Source organism: Bos taurus, chromosome 8 (genome assembly GCF_002263795.3).
Source record: "Bos taurus isolate L1 Dominette 01449 registration number 42190680 breed Hereford chromosome 8, ARS-UCD2.0, whole genome shotgun sequence".
NCBI lineage: Eukaryota > Metazoa > Chordata > Mammalia > Artiodactyla > Bovidae > Bos > Bos taurus.
The window spans coordinates 111,002,142-111,022,430 of record NC_037335.1 but is presented as its reverse complement, the minus strand read 5'-3'; the positions used below and the strand labels follow the sequence as shown (position 1 = coordinate 111,022,430).

Here is a 20,289-nt window from a genome sequence, read left to right as displayed (position 1 = left end):
ACAACCATCTTTAAGACTAACTTTCTTTAAGCCCAGAGCTAATGATTCAGTTCAGTTCAGTCGCTCAGTCCTGTCAGACTCTTTGCCACCCCATGGATCGCAGCACGCCAGGCCTCCCTGTCCGTCACCAACTCCCGGAGTTCATTCCAACTCATGTCCATTGAGTCGGTGATGCCATCCAGCCATCTCATCCTCTGTCATCCCCTTTTCCTCCTGCCCCCAATCCCTCCCAGCATCAGAGTCTTTTCCAATGAGTCAACTCTTCGCATGAGGTGGCCAAAGTATTGGAGTTTCAGCTTTAGCATCAGTCCTTCCAAAGAACATCCAGGACTAATTTTTTTAGGATGGACTGGTTCGACCTCCTTGCAGTCCAAGGGACTCTCAAGAGTCTTCTCCAACACCACAGTTCAAAAGCATCAATTCTTCGGCACTCAGCTTTCTTCACAGTCCAACTCTCACATCCATACATGACCACAGGAAAAACCATAGCCTTGACTAGATGGACCTTTGTTGGCAAAGTAATGTCTCTGCTTTTAAATACGCTGTCTAGGTTGGTCATAACTTTCCTTCCATGGAGTAACCGTCTTTTAATTTCATGGCTACGATCACCATCTGCAGTGATTTTGGAGCCCCAAAAAATAAAGTCTGACACTGTTTCCACTGTTTCCCCATCTATTTGCCATGAAGTGATGGGACCAGATGCCATGATCTTCGTTTTCTGAATGTTGAGCTTTAAGCCAACTTTTTCACTCTCCACTTTCACTTTCATCAAGAGGCTTTTTAGTTCCTCTTCACTTTCTGCCATAAGGGTGGTGTCATCTGCATATCTGAGGTTATTGATATTTCTCCCGGCAATCTTGACTCCAGCTTGTGCTTCTTCCTGCCCAGCGTTTCTCATGATGTACTCTGCATAGAAGTTAAATAAGCAGGGTGACAATATACAGCCTTGACGTACTCCTTTTCCTATTTGGAACCAGTCTGTTGTTCCATGTCCAGTGCTAACTGTTGCTTCCTGACCTGCATACAGGTTTCTCAAGAGGCAGGTCAGATGGTCTGGTATTCCCATCTCTTGAAGAAGTTTCCACAGTTTATTGTGATCCACACAGTCAAAGGCTTTGACATAGTCAATAAAGCAGAAATAGATGTTTTTCTGGAACTCTCTTGCTTTTTCCATGATCCAGCGGATGTTGGCAATTTGATCTCTGGTTCCTCTGCCTTTTCTAAAACCAGCTTGAACATCTGGAAGTTCACGGTTCACGTATTGCTGAAGCCTGGCTTGGGGAATTTTGAGCATTACTTTACTAGCATGTGAGATGAGTGCAATTGTGCGGTAGTTTGAGCATTCTTTGGCATTGCCTTTCTTTGGGATTGGAATGAAAACTGACCTTTTCCAGTCCTGTGGCCACTGCTGAGTTTTCCAAATTTGCTGGCATGTTGAATGCAGCACTTTCACAGCATCATCTTTCAGGATTTGAAATAGCTCAACTGGAATGCCATCACCTCCACTAGCTTTGTTCGTAGTGATGCTTTCTAAGGCCCACTTGACTTCATATTCCAGGATGTCTGGCTCTAGGTGAGTGATCATTGTGATTATCTGGGTCGTGAAGCTCTTTTTTGTACAGTTCTCCTGCTAATAATTATACAACAGAATGACCCATCTTGCTCAAGGGTATGTTTTCCCTTAAGTTCTGTACTAAGGATTCAGTTCAGTCACTCAGTCCATCTGACTCTTTGCAAACCATGGAATGGCGCACACCAGGTTTCCCTGTCCATCACCAACTCCCAGAATTTGCTCAAACTCATGTCCATTGAGTCGGTGATGCCATCCAACTGTCTCATCCTCTGTCATCCCCCTTCTCCCGCCTTTGTTCTTTCCCAGCATCAGGGTCTTTCCAAATTAGTCAGTGCTTCATATCAGGTGGCCAAAGTATTGGAGTTTCAGCTTCAGCATCAGTGAATGCTTCCTAAGGCCCACTTGACTTTGCCTTCCAGAAGGTCTGGCTCTACGTGAGTGATCACATCATTGTGATTATCTGGGTCGTGAAGATCTTTTTTGTATAGTTCTTCTGTGTATTCTTGCCACCCCTTCTTAATATCTTCTGCTTCTGTTAGGTCCATACCATTTCTGTCCTTTATTGTGCCCATCTTTACATGAAATGTTCCCTTGGTATCTGTAATTTTCTTGAGATCTCTAGTCTTTCCCATTCTGTTGTTTTCCTCTGTTTCTTTGCATTGATCACTGAGGAAGGCTTTCTTATCTCTCCTTGCTATTCTTTGGAACTCTACATTCCAACGGGTATATCTTTCTTTCTCTCCTTTGCCTTTTGCTTCTGTTCTTTTCTCAGCTATTTGTAAGGACTCCTCTGACAACCATTTTGTCTTTTTGCATTTCTTTTTCTTGGGGATGGTCTTGATTCCTGTCTCCTGTACAATGTCAGGAACCTCTGCCACAGTTCTTCAGGCACTCTGTCTATCAGATCTTGTTCCTTGAATCTATTTCTCACTTCCACTGTGTAATCGTAAGGGATTTGATTTAGGTCATACCTGAATGGTCTAGTGGTTTTCCCTACTTTCTTCAATTTAAGTCTGAATTTGGCAATAAGGAGTTCATGGTCTGAGCCACAGTCAGCTCCACAGTCAGTTGTTTTTGCTGACTCTGTAGGGCTTCTCCATCTTTGGCTGCAAAGAATATAATCAGTCAGAGAAGCTGATTAGTACAGAGAAGCTCTGTAGTAAGGATTATATAACAACATGTTTCTCCTTTTTAACAAGAACCTTCTGACTGACATTTTATGTAGGAATGGGTAAGATCTTTCTATTGTTACTTTTCATCTTGTTAATTTAGGATATATGTTGTGGGAGTGGGTCTGGTAAAAGTATATAAGGCCTTGATAAGACTAGCGGGGTGGGGAGCACTCTGTCCCCCTTCTGATGTCTATGTCAGAAGCTTTCTGTCCATTTTTATACTATAATATAACTCTACTACACAAAAGCTTGAGTGATCCAGCCTGGTCCCTGGTCCCAAAGCTACATCTTCTTTGGAGGTCATGAATCTGCCCTCGTTCACCGTAAGCTGTCAGTTCTAACCACTGGACAACAGGAGTAGTCCTGGTCCATTTTCCATTTTAACACCGCCCGTGTTGGGGAGCAGGAAGTAGAAACTTGAGGCCGAGGGAGTGAAGCATTAGGACCAAATCTTCTTAGGAATAAAACACACAAGACTGTAGAAATAATAGACCTTGAAATCTGAACTACAGGGAAGTTTTTTCAGAAAGCAAATCTCACTCGGATGAAATGTAAACTTCTGCCAAAGTGGCAGATCCCCACGGGTCAGGTGTGCGGTGACTCAGCACCCCTGGGACTTAAACACCTGACTGCCTCCCCAGCCGTCCCAGGTCACCCCCGAGGGAATGGGAGGGGCAGTCTCCTCTCAGGTCCGCCCGGCACCCCCCTTCCCCTCCATCCTCAGTCTGCCTGCTCTGTCCAATCCGGCATCTCCTTTGGGCTGAGAACCGCCCCTGGCTTTCAGGTGTTTCTCAATCCACTCAACAAATATTTATGGAACCTGTTCTGGGTCAGGCGCTGTGCTCACCCTGGGGTGCAGTAGTGAGCAAACAGGAAAACACCCCCACCTTCACAGAGCCGGTGTGTCATGCGGGGACACACAGAAAAGCAACAGCCGTGGGTCAGACGGAGGGGGCGCTCGGTGGGAACGTGGCACAGGCCAAGAGGAGGAAGGGTGCCAGCCCTGTGCGTGTGTGCATGTGTGTATGCACACACGTGTGTGAGATGGGGACAGGGAGGGACACAGAGTCGGTGTAGACAACGGGGAAGCAGAACTGCACTTGAGAGGAGCAGCCAGGAAGGCTGGTGGTGAAGTGACCTTCAGGCAGGCGTGGGAGGAGGCTGGGTGACCTGGAGGAAAACATGATGCCAGGCTGGAGGACAGCGGGCACGGCCGAGGGAGGGGCCTGGGGCCCAGGGGGTGCGGGGCGGGGGTGGGGGGGGGCCGCACGTCCCAGGGAAGCAGAACCCAGGCTGGAGGCGACCACAGGGCTCTGGGTAGCAGAGAGCGAGGGGCTGTGGGCCAGGAGGGAGGAGGCTGCAGGATCTGCAGCAACAGACCGGGCACGGGGCTCCAGGCTCTCTCAGGGTCTGGGCCCGAGTGCCGGGGAGGGGGTTTTGGTGCCTGGAGATGGGAAGATGGTGGGGCGGCTGGGAGCACAGCCCCCAGTCTGGCTGGCCACACATCTGCCAGCCTTCCCATGTCTGAGGGCAAGTGCTGAGAGGAGTCGGGCCTGGGGCTTGGGGAGGGTCCAGGCTGGAAGGCTGTGCCCACAGGGACTTGTCTGCGTCTCACAGACACCGGAGCCCCCCAGGGAGAAGGCAGGCGGGAGAGGGCAGAGTGTTGACCCCGAGGCCGCTCCTGCTGGGGTCAGGGGACGCCCCTTCAGCTGGCCCTGGCTTCCTCCAGGCTTCGGCCCTTGGATTGCCTCACCACTGGGTCTGGGGTCCCTCCCAGCTCAACTCTCAAAGCCCAGGCCCAGCACTAGTTGCTCTCTGACAGGCAGCAAGCTAAAAAGGCGGCGCACAAAGCCCGGAACCCCAGCTCTACAGGCACTGCTCTCCCTCCGTGTTTCTCCGTTTTAAATACTGCTGCAGAGCTGGTGTGCGCTTCACTAAGTTACAGGGCTGGTGTATGACGTCACGGAGGTTACAGGTGTACAGCAGTGATTCACAGTTCTTACAGGTTATACCCATCAAGTGTTGCTATAAGCTAGTGACTATTTCCTGTGCTGTACATGTGGTTTATGACTTGTAAGTGATACAAACAGTATTTGTCTTTCTCTGAGTTAATTTAAGCATAATACCCTCCAAACCCACCCATGTTGTTGCAGATGGTAAAATTTCATTCTTCTATGGCTGAGTATTATTCCACTGTATCTATTTTTGCATACACACACACACACACACACCACATGCCACTGTATGGGTGTATACACACACACACACACACACATACACCATACACCACTGTACGCATGCATACACATCATGTCTTCCATGTCCATTCTTCTGTGAACAACTAAGGTTGTTCGCATTTCAGCAATTGTAAATAATGCTATGAACACAGGCAGATCTGAATGAATATCAACATTTTAAGAATCAGTGAATTCAGATGACCGTTAATCTACTACTGTGGGCAAAATTGCCTTAGAAAAAATGGAGTAGGCCTCAGTCGACAAGAGTCCGAAATGCAGTACTTGGGTGCAATCTCAAAAACGACAGAATGATCTGTTCATTTCCAAGGCAAACCATTCAATATCACAGTAATCCAAGTCTGTGCCCTGACCAGTAATACTGAAGATGCTGAAATTGAACAGTTCTATGAAGACTTACAAGACCTTCTAGAATTAACACCAAAAAAAGAGGTCCTTTTCATCATAGGGGACTGGAATGCAAAAGTAGAAACTTAGGAGATACCTGGAGTAACAGGCAAATTTGGCCTTGGAGTACAGAATGAAGCAGGGCAAAGGCTAATAGAGTTCTGCCAAGAGAACGCACTGGTCATAGCAAACACCCTCTTCCAAAAACACAAGAGAAGACTCTACACATGGACATCACCAGATGGTCAATATCAAATCAGGTTGATTATATTCTTTGCAGCCAAAGATGGGGAAGCTCTATACAGTCAGCAAAAACAAGACCAGGAGCTGACTGCGGTTCAGATCATGAACTCCTTATTGCCAATTCAGACTTAAATTGAAAAAAGTAGGGAAAACCACTAGACCATTAAGGTGTGACCTAAATCAAATCCCTTACGATTTGATTTAGTGACAAACAGATTTAAGGGTTTAGATCTGATAGGAGTCCCTTTAGATCTATGGATGGAGGTTCATGACACTGTACAGGAAGTGGTGATCAAAACCGTCCTCAAGAAGCAGTAATGCTAAAAGTTAAAATGGCTGTCTGAGGAGGCCTTACAAATAGCCGTGAAAAGGAGAGAAGCGGAAAGCAAAGGAGAGAAGGAAAGATATACCCGTTGGAATGCAGAGTTCCAAAGAATAGCAAGGAGAGATAAGAAAGCCCTCCTCAGGGATCAATACAAAGTAATAGAGGAAAACAACAGAATGGGAAAGACTAGAGATCTCTTCAAGAAAATTAGAGATGCCGAGGGAACATTTCATGCAAAGATGGGCTCAATAAAGGACAGAAATGGTATGGACCTAACAGAAGCAGAAGATATTAAGAAGCAGTGGCAAGAATACACAGAACTGTACAAAAAAATCCTCACAACCCAGATAATCACGATGGTGTGATCACTCACCTAGAGCCAGACATCCTGGAATGTGAAGTCAAGTGGGCCTTAGGAAGCATCACCATGAACAAAGTAAGTGGAGGTGATGGAATTCCAGCTGAGCTATTTCAGATCCTAAAAGATGATGCTGTGAAAGTGATGCACTCAACATGTCAGCTAATTTGGAAAACTCAGCAGTGGCCACAGGACTAGAAAATGTCAGTTTTCATTCCAATCTCAAAGAAAGGCAATGCCAAAGAATGTTCAAACTATCACACAATTGCACTCACCTCACATGCTGGCAAAATAATGCTCAAAATTCCCCAAGCCAGGCTTCAGCAATACGTACACTGTGAACTTCCAGATGTTCAAGCTGGTTTTAGAAAAGGCAGAGGAACCAGAGATCAAATTGCCAACATCCATCAGATCATTGAAAAAGAGAATTCCAGAACGTTTACTTCTGCTTCATTGCGCTAAAGCCATTGAATGTGTGAATCACAGCAAAATATGGGAAATTCTTCAAGATATGGGAACACCGGAGCACCTTACCTGTGCCTCCTGAAAAATCTGTATGCCGGTCAGGAAGCAACAGTTAGAACCGGACATTGAACAATGGACTGGTTTCAAATTGGGAAAGGAGTACGTCAAAGCTGTATATTGTCATCCTGTTTAACTTATATGTAGAGTACATGATGCAAAATGCCAGGCTGGATGAAGCACAAGCTGTAATCAAGATTGCCGGGAGAAATACCAATAACCTCAGATATGCAGATGACACCACCGTTAATGACAGAAACCAAAAAGAACTATAGAGACTCTTGATGAAAGAGGAGAGTGAAAAAGTTGTCTTAAAACTCAACATTCAGAAAACTAAGATCACGGCATCCAGTCCCATCTCTTCATGGCAAATAGATGAGGAAACAATAGAAACAGTGACAAACTTTATTTTGGGGGCTCCAAAATCACTGCAGATGGTGACTGCAGCCATGAAATTAAGACACTTGCTCCTTGGAAGAAAAGCTATGACCAACCTAGACAGCATATTAAAAAGCAGAGACATTACTTTGCCAACAAAGGTCTGTCTAGTCAAAGCTATGTAGTCAGGTAAGAATGTGAGAGTTGGACCATAAAGAAAGCTGAGCACCAAAGAATTGATGTTTTTGAACTGTGGTATTGGCAAACTCTTGAGTCCCTTGGACTGCAAGGAGATCAAACCAGTCCATCCTAAATCAGTCCTGAATATTTATTGGAAGGACTGATGCTGAAGCTCCAATACTTTGACCACCTGATGTGAAGAACTGACCCACTGGAAAGGACCCTGATGCTGGGCAGGAAGAGAAGGGGGCGACAGAGGAGGAGATGGTTGGATGGCATCACTGATTCAGTGGACATGAGTTTGAGCAAGCTCTGGGAGTTGGTGATGAACAGGGAGGCCTGGAGTGCTGCAGTCCACGGGGCACAGCATCGGACACAACAGAGTGACTGAACCGATGAACATGGCGATGCACGTTATATTTTCCAATTTTTTTTTTTGGATAAACACCCAGGAGTGGAATCGCTGGGTAACAGGGTAGTTCTAACTTTAGCTGAGAAACTGCCATAGTGTTTTCCATACTGCTGCGTATGGCAGCTGCACCAATTGACATTCCCGCCAACAGTGTATGAGGGGTCCCTTGTTTCCGCATCCTAACTGTTGTCTGACGGCTGCCATTCTGACAGGTGTGAGGTGATTCTTCCTTAATCTGTTTTTAAATTAACTTACGACTCCAGTACTTTGGCCACCTCATGCGAAGAGTTGACTCATTGGAAGAGACTCTGATGCTGGGAGGGATTGGGGGCAGGAGAAGGGCGACAGAGGATGAGATGGCTGGATGGCATCACTGACTCGATGGACGTTGAGTCTGAGTGAACTCCGGGAGTTGGTGATGGACAGGGAGGCCTGGCGTGCTGCGATTCATGGGGTTGCAGAGTCGGACACGACTGAGCGACTGGACTGAACTGATGACCACACCAGGTCTTTGTCGCTCACGCAGGCGCTCTCTGCTTGCAGGGAGTGGGAGCTCCCGTTCCCAGGCTCTAGGGTGCTGGCTGAGTAGCTGTGGTGCACGCGCTTAGCTGCTTCAAGACATGTGGGGTTTTCCAAGACCAGGGATCGAACCCGTGTCCCCTGCACTGACAGGTGGATCCTTATCCACTGCACCAACAGGGAAGACCTTCCTTAATGTTTATATTCTATTTGCATGGGTTTGTATTAAACATATATGACAACTTACCCGAGAAAAATTACAAAGACTAGCTCAGCCAACAACCTTGAAAGTCTTTAGTAGTCACTGTGACCCTGCAGCTTGTGGTCACCATTTCTAGTCAGAGACCTTCCAAACTTCCACGTACAGAACTGTCCTGTCTGCTCGGGCATCCAGAGCACCACACTGCAGCCTTGGGGCTGAGACAGAGTTCTGTCCTTTTGGTCCTGGAGCTGAGCTCGAAGACGACCGCGTCAGCAGAGCTGGCTTCCCGGAGGCCTCTCTCCTTGCCCTGCAGACGGCCTCCTTCCCGCGTGTCCTCACGTGGCCCTCCCCCTGCAGGTGTCCCTTGGGTCCTGAGTGGACTAGGGCCACCCAAACAGCCTCATTTTAATGCAACCACCTCAGGAAAGGCTCAACATCCAAAGCCAGCCACAGCCTGTGCTGGGGGCGCATCTCAGCCCCTTGAACCCCCCACGCTCGCATGCAGTGCGGCGTCCTCCAGCTGGGCCCTGGCGACTGGATGGGCTCGTCCAAGGAGTGCTCTGCGCCCCAACTGAGCCACTATGCTCACCCGCTCCGTCTCGTCTTGCCCCAGTAGGGGTAGCTCTCCTGCATGTCCTGTCTGCCAGCCCCACCATCCTTCCCAGATGCCAGCCAACGGCCTCGGCCTGGGCGCTCAGCACCCCTGCCCTCCAGGAGACATGCAGAAGGGGGGGCTGTTTTCTACTTGAAGCCCCTCCAAACTCAGGACAGGCTGGGCCGTGGCAAGAGCTCAACGCCCCAGGCCTAAGACCCTGCCTGTGGATCGAGTTGCCTACTCCAACAAATTAAGACCACCCCTGCCCCCCACCCCGCCAAAATAATGCAGCCAATTCTCAGGCCTTGAGGAGTGAAAATACTGCTAAAGAGCGACACATCCCTGACCATAAGACCCTGATTTCCAAGATGCTGAAACCTAAATGAGCATCTTGAAGCTGCTGAACTGCAGGGGTGCCTGGACTGACTTCCCCCGGGTTCCTCAGCCCCCATGACCCTAATCCGGGAGATGCTGGCAGGGCCTGCCCGGTGCTGGGATGTGACAGGACACATCTAAACCCCGGAGGGGACACAGGCGCAACTGAGGCCCTTGTTACAGACACAAGAACGTAAAATCTCCCCCAAACAGGAAACTCACATGGCAGCTGGAGACGGACAAGCAGGAAATGCACACACGTGAACATAAAGAGCAATCAAGAGCCACCTGGAAGGCTCCTCCCACAGGCCAGAGCAGCTGCAGGCTGGCTGCGACGGGCTGAAGTCCACCAGGAAGGCTCAAGTACATGAGTTCATGAGCTGTACATATCTTTACATGTTATAAAAACACATAAAGAAAAACCCCTAATTGGTCACCTTCTCAGGATGACAGGGAGCCAATCTTAGCACTTACCCTGCCTTTCATATGTGACCTCTACCCCCTGGCACCAAAATTGATGAGGGGAAGGAGCTTCTGAAACCATTCCAGCTAATAAACAAGTAGGATGGGAGGGTATCAGCCTTCTGCCACCAGCGTGACTTAACAGACCCGGGCCCTGAGCGCCGGCAGCTGCCCGCGCAGGAAGGACGAAGCCGTGGCTGCCTTTTGATGAGCGCCCAGGACACTCACGCCCACGGGAGGAGCCCACGGCAACCGAGCCTCCAGACCCCACTGCCAACCTGCAGGCAATGGAGACGGGAGAACACGCTGGATGGACCAATATGGCGAGTAACAGATCTCAAAGTGGGAAGCGGCAGGGCAGATTGCTCAGGCTCTTCCACAGATAAACTGTAGGGAGACCAATGGATTGAGGCAGAACCTGTGAATTAAAGAGACTTAAGAAATGTCAGGTTAGGGTGGGGGAGGTTCAAGAGGGAGGGGACACACATATACTCACGCGGATTCCTGTTGTTATGAGGCAGAAACCAACAGTGTGGTAAAGCAATCAGCCTCCAATTAAAAGGAAATTAAAGAAAAGAGAAACGTCAAGGGAAGAAATCAGCAGACTAAACTGCCACGGAGAAAAGCAGGCAGTCACTCCTGTAGCAGTGGGGTTAGTCCTGGGGGGCGCGGAGGCTGTGCACGGAGGCGCCGGGCTGGGGCTGGTCACAAGGGCGTTCACTTGCAGCCATCGTCATAACGTAACGGTATTTGTAGTGACAGTAATCCAGTAAGCAGTCCATTTATTTTATATCATTTTCTGCATGCTTTTATGACAACATTTGTAGAAGAAAAAAATAATGTTAAAGTTTTTAATTTTCAAGGTGCTTTTAACAAAAATAACCAAAGACACTTTTACAGCATTAACAACCGCAGTCTTCAGACGCTGTGACTGCTGCTATCTGGTGGGCACGCAGCCGGGACTGCTGGAGGCAGGCGGCCCCCCTCATGTCCACCGGGCACGGCCACGTCCCCCGAGCTGGGCATGGGTCCTGGGGGGCGGGGGGGCACACCTTCCTCCAACCCCGCGGAGGCACCGGTCCACCTGAGTCCTGACTCCATCCTGCTGACTAGAAGGCAAATGAATGCTTTCAGAAAATGTCTAGATTTCTTGCCTGCACTTTTAAACCCGTGTTTACCTCATCCTTGTGAAATCAAGGCCCTGACATTTTTGTCCAAACTGCAATACAGCTAATGAGAACAGTATCAAGCCCAATAAAGCATAATGCTAAGATCTCACAGAATTCTCAAATCTGAACAATGTTCAATTTATGAACCATCCAACCAGCTTTACTGCACACACCACAGACCAGCACCCGCCTTCTGGGTTTAGTCTGAAAGCCGGGTCTGCCCACTGACGGTGGGGCCCAGCCTAGAGCTTTATTCTTCACCCCAGTAAGTAAAGGGGATGCGGGCCATGGCTTAGGGTTTCCAGGAGCTACAGCACCTGCTCAGTCTGCGGGCTGCTTCGCGCCTTCTCTCGCTAGTCTGTCCGCCTCTTCATTGCCTCTAAACCCCGAATGGCCAGGAACGTGCATCTGTTAAATAAAGTTTCCTTTTATTCTTACCAGTTTTTTACACGAGCAGCACATCACTACACGCTCACTGCAGTACGAGCCAACCCCTCAGAGGGCGAGCGCAGTGGCCCCCACAGCCCCCCTCAGCGCAGCCCAAGGCGTGGGCCCCCCGCACTCAAGCACCAGACACGCCGGCAGGAACCAGTTTCTCCACAGACTGGGCTTCAGCGCTCTGTCGGTCTTTTCCCACTTAATGGTGAGCTTCCAGGCAGAGTAGAGGTATGGATGGATATGTACGTCTCACACACACACACACACACACACACCCCTACTCCCCTCAGTGCTGCTACACAGAAGGGGTGCACCCGTGTAACTGAACTGTCTGCACTTAGGCTGCTGAAAGGCAAGTTTACTTTCTTTTTTAATTTTAGTTTTTGGCTGAATTGCAAGGCTTGCGGGACTTAGTTCCCTGACCAGGGATCAAACTCGTGCCCTCAGCAGTGAAAGCGTGGAGTCCTAACCCGTGGGCCAGCAGGCAAGTCCCTGAAAAGCAAGTTTAAATGACAAACAGGTTGTCAAACAGTCAAGAGGGTCCTGGGCTGGGAGAGCAGGGTAGGGTTAAGAAAGCGACTGGACTTTTAACTTTCTGTTGTTCAGAAAGATAATTTTCTGGGGGGAGAATGGATATACACTCTCCTTTGGATATGGATATACATACACCCAGTGTATATTCAGGGCTGAGCCTGCTGTCCTCTGGAAACTATCACACCATCGTTACCTGGCTATAGACTGACATAAAACAAAAGGCGAAAAAAAAAGGTAATTTTAGTAAAAGTGACCTAGTGTAAGAAAAAAAAAATCACATTACTAAAGCTTCATCACGCAACTCCATTCTTAACGAGACACAGTACACATTAGTTTACCCAACGTTATGGAGACTTCCCAAGAGACCTGGAGCTGCAGCTCACAGGCGGCTCTCAGGGGCGGGGGCGGCGGGGGCGGGGGGCCGCCTGCGGGAGCAGCACTCCTCATGGGGGCGCTCTCACACACACTGCCGCAGCGACGCAAGTCATCACCCAAACCACTGCTGCGCTAGCTCACTGATGCCCCTGGTCCTCGCGGCCCGGCACTCACCCACTGAATGTCCATGCCCCGCGCCAGCCGCTCCAGCTCCGCGAAGTCCTCCTTGTTGGTCACCTCCTTCCCGGTGCTGGTCCTCCAGCCATTCTGCTTCCAGCCCTTCACCCAGGTGGTGATGCCTGGGTGACACAAACACTCGGAGGTCCCTCCCGCACGCACCCATCTTCCCTCCTCCCTAGACGGCCCTCTGACCGCTGCTCCACTGGCACCCAAGTCACCATCTGGACCCTCCTTACCCCCGGGCCGGGCACTGGCTCCTCCGTCCCTCCACTCGACCTACAACCCGCGGCTCCGGGGCTCAGGCCCCACGTCCTCCCCCTCCTCCACAACCCCCAAGCCCCCAGCAGGCCGTGGGCCCACAGGCAGAACCTCCCAGAGGAAGCGCACATGCCCATCACGGCCGAGCCTCTGGGGTAACCCCGGACCAGTGCGGGCTTCCTTCAGCCCCAACACACCAGCGCCATCCCCTTACAGTCTGGGTCCTGCCCTGACACCACACCTCCTCCAGGGAAGGAAACACGGACTTCCCTGAATAATCATTCCAAAAACCCTAGGAGAAGTCAAACGTGGCTGCTTACCATTGATGGTAAACATGCTGTCTGTGTAGAGAACCAGCTTAGTGATGTCCTGAGCCTTAGCTTGCTCTATGGCTTTGCAGGCTGCCTTGAAGAAACACACCAGTTTCATGCTGAAAAGACCATTCAACTTTCGACACTGTTGTTCAAAATTACTGAAAAATTTAAATTCCTTTTCCTGTGCTAACTGCAAGGATAATATCGTCTATGTGAAATAAGGCTACACATACAACTCTGTTCAGACATCTACTCAAAACAAGTTTTATCATTTTTCTAGAAAACTCCTATTCATCAGGACTGTTATAGCCCCAAACTTCTGGACTCTTGAGTATTTTACATACAAGGAGCGTAGAAAGTCCACTGATATGTTCGAGTCAACAGTAAAGAACGATGAATTGACACGTTTAGCAGAAAACTACACCCAGTAACTTACATGAATCTCCGCCCTTTGGTTTGTTTGTCGCCCGGGAAGTCTAATTCCTACATTTCTGGTATCAAAACAGTACAGAGGAAAATAAGTTATAACACTAATTCTCAAAGTGAGTCCTTAAGTCACTTGATGGCTAATATACTTCTCTACATTTTTTATTTGAAATGAATGAAAGCATCATTCAAGAACACAGCCTTTAAAAATCAAACCAAGAAACCCAACATTTTATTGAAAAGTGCCACGGTATGGTCTTATAGGAGAACCCTGGACCAGGAGGCAAAACCCAAGATTAATTTCTGGACCTGAAACACACTAGCGTGTGATCCTGGCCAGGTACTAAGCCTCTGGATGCTCACACCACCTGAGCTCGCCACCCCGTGGAGGGTTCAAGGCTAAGTGAGGCATCAAGCGGAGGCGGGCGGACGTACAGGCCAGGAGGCGCGGCATCAGCACCCCGCTCCCTCCCGGGGCCGCTTGGGAACCTGGACACCGCTGAGTGCTGAGCGGCTACTCCGCAGGGCTGCAGTCCCTCCTTCACGTGGATTCTGGGCTGTCAGTTACTCCTCAAGTTCTTCCGCACTTGGGGCAGGCGCGTGTGAACAATCTCACCCCCCTCACCCTGACTCTGTGCCTTTTGAAAACCACGGGTCGCCTCTAAGCTCACTCATCTTCAGGAGTGGCAGGGGCACAGGGTCCCCGTCTGGGGACTCGCCCCTGATGCATCCTTGCAAAAACCACTGCCCAGGGGCTCGGGACCCTCCCGCCAGCCCTGCCAACGCTTCCAAACAATCAAACAGTAGCAGATGCTGCCTCATCCATTCCCAAGTTTTGAAGCGTGACTCGGTTAAATGTGAAGCTTAATAAAAGCCACCTCTTCTGGCTTACTTACAAGGGATGGCCTGGCCCCCAGTACACGCCGATTCCTGCGCGAGCCCTCTTGCGCCCGTTACTGGAGCAGCAGCCATCAGTGTAGACGACCACAGAGTCCCCTGTGAGTGGGAAACTGAGTGAGTATCCAAGGACCAGCGTTATGAAAAACTCGAATTCATCTAAAAAATTTACTGCAGTTGAGATAGCATTCTAGTCCAAGAGGGCAGCTGTGCTTTGGAAGTTTTCTGCGCAGGAGAGCACTACTACTGCCTCAGGGGGCACCTGACTCTCCTGCTTGGAATCCGCTCATATTTCAGTCCTGCCTGCTGGGCAAGTTCAAGTGAAAGGGATCGCTCTGTAAACCTAGAACCTGCTGCTGTTTACAATGCTTGCTTTAGAGGCCAACCAGCAATGCCACGGCCCCCTCCCCACAGGGGTGGGGGTCGGGGGTACGTTTATCCCCAAAAGCGGCCCTTGCAGACAACAGCGCCTTGATGGTGATGAAGACCTCCCTGCCCGAAGGGATGTCCTCTGACAAATGCGCACCTAATTTTTGTCTTCGGCCTTCTGCTACTAGTGTTTGCTTCTTTCCACCAAAACAGAGTTTGATCGACACACCAGTACTGTATAAAGAACAAGGCAGAGGAGGAGTGGCTCTCACGCTGCTGATGGCCAGCAGAGCACTCAGCCGGGCAGAGGGGGCACTGGGTTGCCAGGTGCCGGGCAGCAGGGGTGTGGGCAGACAGAGGCGGTGCCTGTGAGGCGTGTCACAGGAGGGCAGACTAAGCAGGTGAAGGCAAGCGGGGCAGAGGCGAGGTGTGAGCGGGCAGGACTAGGAGGCTCCAAGACCACGGTCTGCTGAAGGAGATGCTCGGCATAACTGCCTCTCGGGTCCTCAGCTCTCTGCTGGCTGTGAGGACCCACCAGGCACTTAGGCGGGGACCCTCGCGCTTCATCTTCCAGTCACCCCGCAAATATCTGCTTCACTTTATTTAGATCATTTGATTTTGCTTTTCACATAACTTCAAACACAGTTTCCATGCAGTTTGACCAAACATTTTTTACTGGTTTCCCTTGAATTTATAATTCCCTTGAATTATAAAATGGCTTCTTCTTTGGGAAAACTTGGAACCCACAAATGCACCGATTTATATAAAAATTGCTACTTATTCCTATTTTTCATTCATACGTGTAAAGGACAAAAAGGAGACTCATGTACCGTAAGTCACTGAATATGGACACTTGATTCCTAGAGCTAAAGGCACAGGAGGAATTCACAACCATCTTGCTTCACAGGAGAAGACAGGATCATGTCTGTTTTGCAAAGATGGTATGTAAATGATTAAGATGCTGGTGCCAGTCAACATATAAAGGAGCTTTGTCCAGGGCCTTTCTTACCTGAAGAACTGAAGTCTTTGCATTTTCTTAGGGACCAGAAACACTGTGTCCATAGAGAACAACGGTGTTTACAAAGATCACCGAGTTTTTCACGTATAGCTTATAAAATAGTTTTCAAGTGAATGTCCAAAATTCTAATAATTCTGCACCATTTGATCGGTTATAAAACAGTGACCTTAGAGATTTTTAAATGACTTTTTCAGGTAAGAAGGTTACACGTCAGCTCAAACTTCTCTTAAGCGGAAGAGGTTTTTACACATAAATAATTACAGTACTAACATTTTTAAAATTCAAGACAGACATACCCATGTAAGAAAAGGTGTCTTTGCTAACTGGAGGCAGTGGCTCTGCGCTCTGCCGCACGTGCTTCGCACACGCCTCTGCATCTTCATCCTCATCCAAGGGCTCACGGAGTCGCTTGCTCGCTTTCACTTGTGGTTCTTCTACGTGTTTAGTTTTTTGCCCTGAAAGACAGTCTACTCAAAAGCTAGAAACAACACAACGTGAGAGGAGGGAAAGACTGATGTCCTGGAAAGTGACTCTAAATTTTCCTTAAGAAGCTCCACAAGGGCAGGGTAAAGACCACAGCAAAGCTGCTGCTAAAGAAGACCGCTGGTTGCCATGGAAATGGCAGAGATACCATGGGTGCTGAACCCTCCAGGGCTCAGAGTTAGAAACTCTGAGAGGCTCTTTCCCAAGAGAAAACAAGGACCCAGTTTTTGTACATAAGCTGAGAACAGACGATGGGACATATTAAGAAAGGGAAGTGGAAGCCAAAAGGGTCCGTGCAGGGACGGCACTGGTGGGCACCGCACGGGGGGAGTGGCACTGCCCGGGGGGACAGCACTGGCTGAGTGCTCCTTCCAGAGTGGACCCGAGGGTGACCCTCAAGGGATACTCATACCACTCAGGCTGTAGCTCGCTTCACTCTTTCATATAATTACGGCAGCTGACGCAGAAGAACCAAACCATGATTCAAACAACTGGTTTCTATCTGAGCTCTACCTTTCATCAGCTGTGAACTCTGTCAAATGACCTCACCCACCACAGCTGCTGTACAAGGAAGCACTCGGTGACCTGAAGCCGCTTTCCCTGCACCTCCCTTTCATGGAGCAGAAACAGGAACACAGAGATCTCGAAAACCACCACCTTAACCCAACGCTAGAGGGCACTCCCTCCCCTAAACCCTAAACCAGTGCATTCGCTGAGCACCGACCAGACAGGCATCGGCTGAAGCCCCCTGCCTGGCGCAGCCTCTCACCCCACACCTCTCAGAGGGCGGCAAAGCCAGCCCGGCAGCGCCGGAGGGAGTCTCCACTACGTCCAGAGCAGCACCGGTATGTCCGCTCTGACGCACTCGATCCGCCTCATGTTTACCTCGAAAGTCCTCCTCTAGGGGATTCCCTGGTGGTCCAGCGATTGTGACTCTGCCTGCCGATACAAGGGTTACAGGTTCGATCTCTGGTCTAGGGAGATCCTACATGCCAAAGGGGCAACTAAGCCCCTGAGCCCACAACTAAAGCCTGCACGCCAGAGCCCATGCTCCACAGCCAAGAGTTATCCCCACTTACCAAAACTAGAGAGCGTGCCCACGCTTCAGTGAAGAGCCAGCACAGCCAAAAATAATCTTAAAAAAAAAAAGGACCCAACCACGGCCCACGCATCAGTGAAGAGCCAGCACAGCCAAAAATAATCTTAAAAAAAAAAAGGACCCAACCACGACAAGACTGATACTCCCAAACTAGCTTTCTATCCCAAGCCAATTTCCACCTGGGGAGAAAATCAAACTGTCAATCACACTCCCATTGAAAGGCTGCTGGCAGATGGAGGAGGCAGCCACACGGGAGGCTGGGTCTCCTCCTCCTCGGAAACTCGCCTTTCAGGGCAGACTCCCAGCAGGGCCTGCCTCCCCTTGAACTCCGCTCGGCCCAGAATGGTCACGACAGCCCAGAGGAGCACTTGTTCAAAGTTTGAGCACCTTGGTGAGCTCCAGACTGCTAAAAAGAAGCTCATTTGAAATATTCTCCTCTCAGCCTTCATCCACTGCAGTAAAAAATGCCTTAGTAAAGTTCATGAAAACAAAAAAACTTCTTCAAGGTCGGTTACAGTTTAAACTCTTGTGCTCTAATGCAGTCACTCTCGGTGTCCCTTATGTTAGTCCGTAAACGTCAATTAACTCTACTTTCTAACACGTGAACTGCGGGAAGTTCCAATTGCATGACTTCATCCAGGGTAAAAAGCAAATGCCAGAGGTGCATGTTGGGAAAAGAACTACATTCATCATTTTACAACTAGAGCCCATAAAATCCACTAACAAGAATGAGTACATTTAAAGGTGGAATTAAGCATAGTGAGGACCCTGAACAGAATAGGAGATCTGAGTCCTGGCTTGTCTCTAATACTATTACCAACAGGAGTCCCTAAGTTAAAACGCTTTCAGCCTGTTTCCTAATCTGTAAAATGGAAACAACCATAATCTCTCCTCTCCGTGTTTAGAGGAGTAGCTACATAGATCATAGCAGAGGACAGAGGAGCCTGGTGTGCTGCACTCCATGGAGTCACAGAGTGACACGACTTGGCAACTGAACCACCACCACAGCATATAAATCAAGAGACTCCTGGGCTATGACAGGCTTTGAATAGGCTACAATGTCACAATGCTGTGAGCTGTGAGTACCTTCTGAATCACTGGGGCTTTCAGACCTTCTGACAAAGGCCCAGGCTTCCTCCTCTGTGGCGAACTTCTTAAATCTGGCTGCAGGAAAGCGGTCCACCTGTGCTCTGCATTCATCCCTGAAACACAAGGCAGGGTCACTCCTTCGGGCTGTGACTCACCCACTTTCTAACAGACTACTTTCTCAGGCTGGGAACGGTGTGAAAACGTGGGCCTGTCAGCTCCGTGGAGGCGAAGGATCAAGCCTCCGTGTTTGTAGTTTCCTCTGCACGTCCAACCGTTCGCCCCGTGTCATGTTGTGTGCCGGCCAGACAGCACGCTTGCACCATAAGGCCTTCCTCAAAGCACAGGAGAACTTTGGAGATGTAATCACTTCATTACAACATAAAGATCAGCTTCTGAGGCCTCTTCCTCACAGCACAGCTGCAGGGGGCAACACAGGGCACTCACAACACATACACAAATAACAGACCTCGATAACGCGGGGGAAGAGCCCTGGCCCTGGAATCGTAACACCCGGGTTCAAGACCTCCATCTGTCACTTACTCGCCCCGTGAATTTCTGTAACACAGTAACTACACCCAAAAATGAGAATCCCATCTAACTCACAGGATTGTTACGGGGATATGAACACTAGTTGACAAGAATTTCTCTTTTTAAAAGCAGAAGATGAGATCAGGCGTTGAGCTCCATTATGTGTCACCGTTTGGAAACTCTTTCCGTGCAACAGAAGGGAAGAAGTGAAGTGATGTCACTCAGTCGTGTCCGACTCTTTGTGACCCCATGGACTGTAGCCTACCAGGCTCCTCCGTCCATAGTATTTTCCAGGCAACAATACTGGAGTGGGTTGCCATTTCCTTCTCCAGGAGATCTTTCCGACCCAGGGACTGAACCCGGGTCTCCCCCATTGTAGGTAAACGCTTTACCGTCTGAGCCACCAGGAAGGATTAAATAGAAGCAAGCCTCTGGCCATCCGTGACTGTAAGCGGCGTTTCTGATATTCCCAGCAAACACGAAGCGGACCCGAGGCCTACCACGTCAGGACCCCCGCGCGCCTACCCCAAGGTGGCCAAGAGGGCCGCGGGCTCCGGTCCCCAAGCGAAGCCGCCCACACCGCCCTGGATCGGCGCGACTTGCTCACCAGGTCAGGAAGACCCCGGCCTTGCGGCCCCTCCTCACGGCATAGAACATGGCAAGACTGCGGCATCCCACAAAGGCCAAAGCCACTCTGTGCACCACGCCCAGAAGCCGGGTCATCGCTCACTCCTTGCCACCGCCGAGCCCCTTAGCTCCCGGCCAAGCGCCGCCATCACAGAGCCCGAACTTCCGGCGGCGGCGCAGGGAGATGACGCAGCCCGGCGCCGAGGGTGGGGCCCGGAGCCAAGTGCTCTCCTGACTCGTCAGTATCCCGGATGTCCGTGAGGACGCGGGGCCTGGGCGGAAGTCTCGGAGTCCGGGCCCAGGGGGCAGAGGCGGGGACAGGGACTTCCGGGGCGGGGCCCCGCGGAGACGGTCCGGGGGGTGGGGCCTGCGCGGGGGCTGTGCCTTCCGGCTCTCGCCCGCCTGCGCTCCTGGGAACCGTTCCCGGGGTCTGCGGCTGTGGTGGGCGCTGGAGGCTGTGCACGCTGGGCGTCGGGTCCCCAACCTCCGGCCCCAGGTCAGCCCCCCGTGTTCCTGGGCTTTCCCGG

General features: G+C 50.2%; 1 protein-coding gene across 4 annotated transcripts; it reads right to left on the bottom strand.

Moving 5' to 3' along the window:
- Positions 1-10,723: 10,723 nt before the first annotated feature.
- On the bottom strand, positions 10,724-19,953 carry RNASEH1 (ribonuclease H1). 4 transcript variants are annotated; one of them, NM_001285778.2, is made up of 10 exons: positions 19,743-19,953; positions 18,605-18,720; positions 17,305-17,358; positions 16,233-16,391; positions 14,549-14,648; positions 13,663-13,717; positions 13,233-13,317; positions 12,649-12,773; positions 11,445-11,535; positions 10,724-11,067 (listed from the first exon to the last, which is right to left on the bottom strand). In NM_001285778.2, the coding sequence occupies exons 1-9, from the start codon at positions 19,856-19,858 to the stop codon at positions 11,449-11,451; spliced, it is 897 nt and encodes a 298-aa protein (NP_001272707.1). In that variant the 5' UTR covers positions 19,859-19,953; the 3' UTR covers positions 10,724-11,067; positions 11,445-11,448. The 4 variants fall into 4 exon arrangements, with proteins under 4 accessions (NP_001272707.1, XP_024851685.1, NP_001039970.2 ...); XM_024995917.2 differs by having other exon boundaries at positions 16,233-16,403; positions 19,743-19,932; NM_001046505.3 differs by lacking the exon at positions 17,305-17,358.
- Positions 19,954-20,289: the final 336 nt, after the last annotated feature.

What these genes read in the sequence shown, in the direction of transcription:
- RNASEH1 (XM_024995917.2), bottom strand. Translation starts at nt 19,858, where the DNA reads ATGACCCGGCTTCTGGGCGTGGTGCACAGAGTGGCTTTGGCCTTTGTG. An exon ending in CCTAGAGGAGGACTTTCGAG is followed by an intron (nt 16,404 to 17,304) that starts GTAAACATGAGG and finishes GCTTTTGAGTAG; the next exon opens with ACTGTCTTTCAGGGCAAAAA. An exon ending in CAGCATGTTTACCATCAATG is followed by an intron (nt 12,774 to 13,232) that starts GTAAGCAGCCAC and finishes TGTGTCACCCAG; the next exon opens with GCATCACCACCTGGGTGAAG.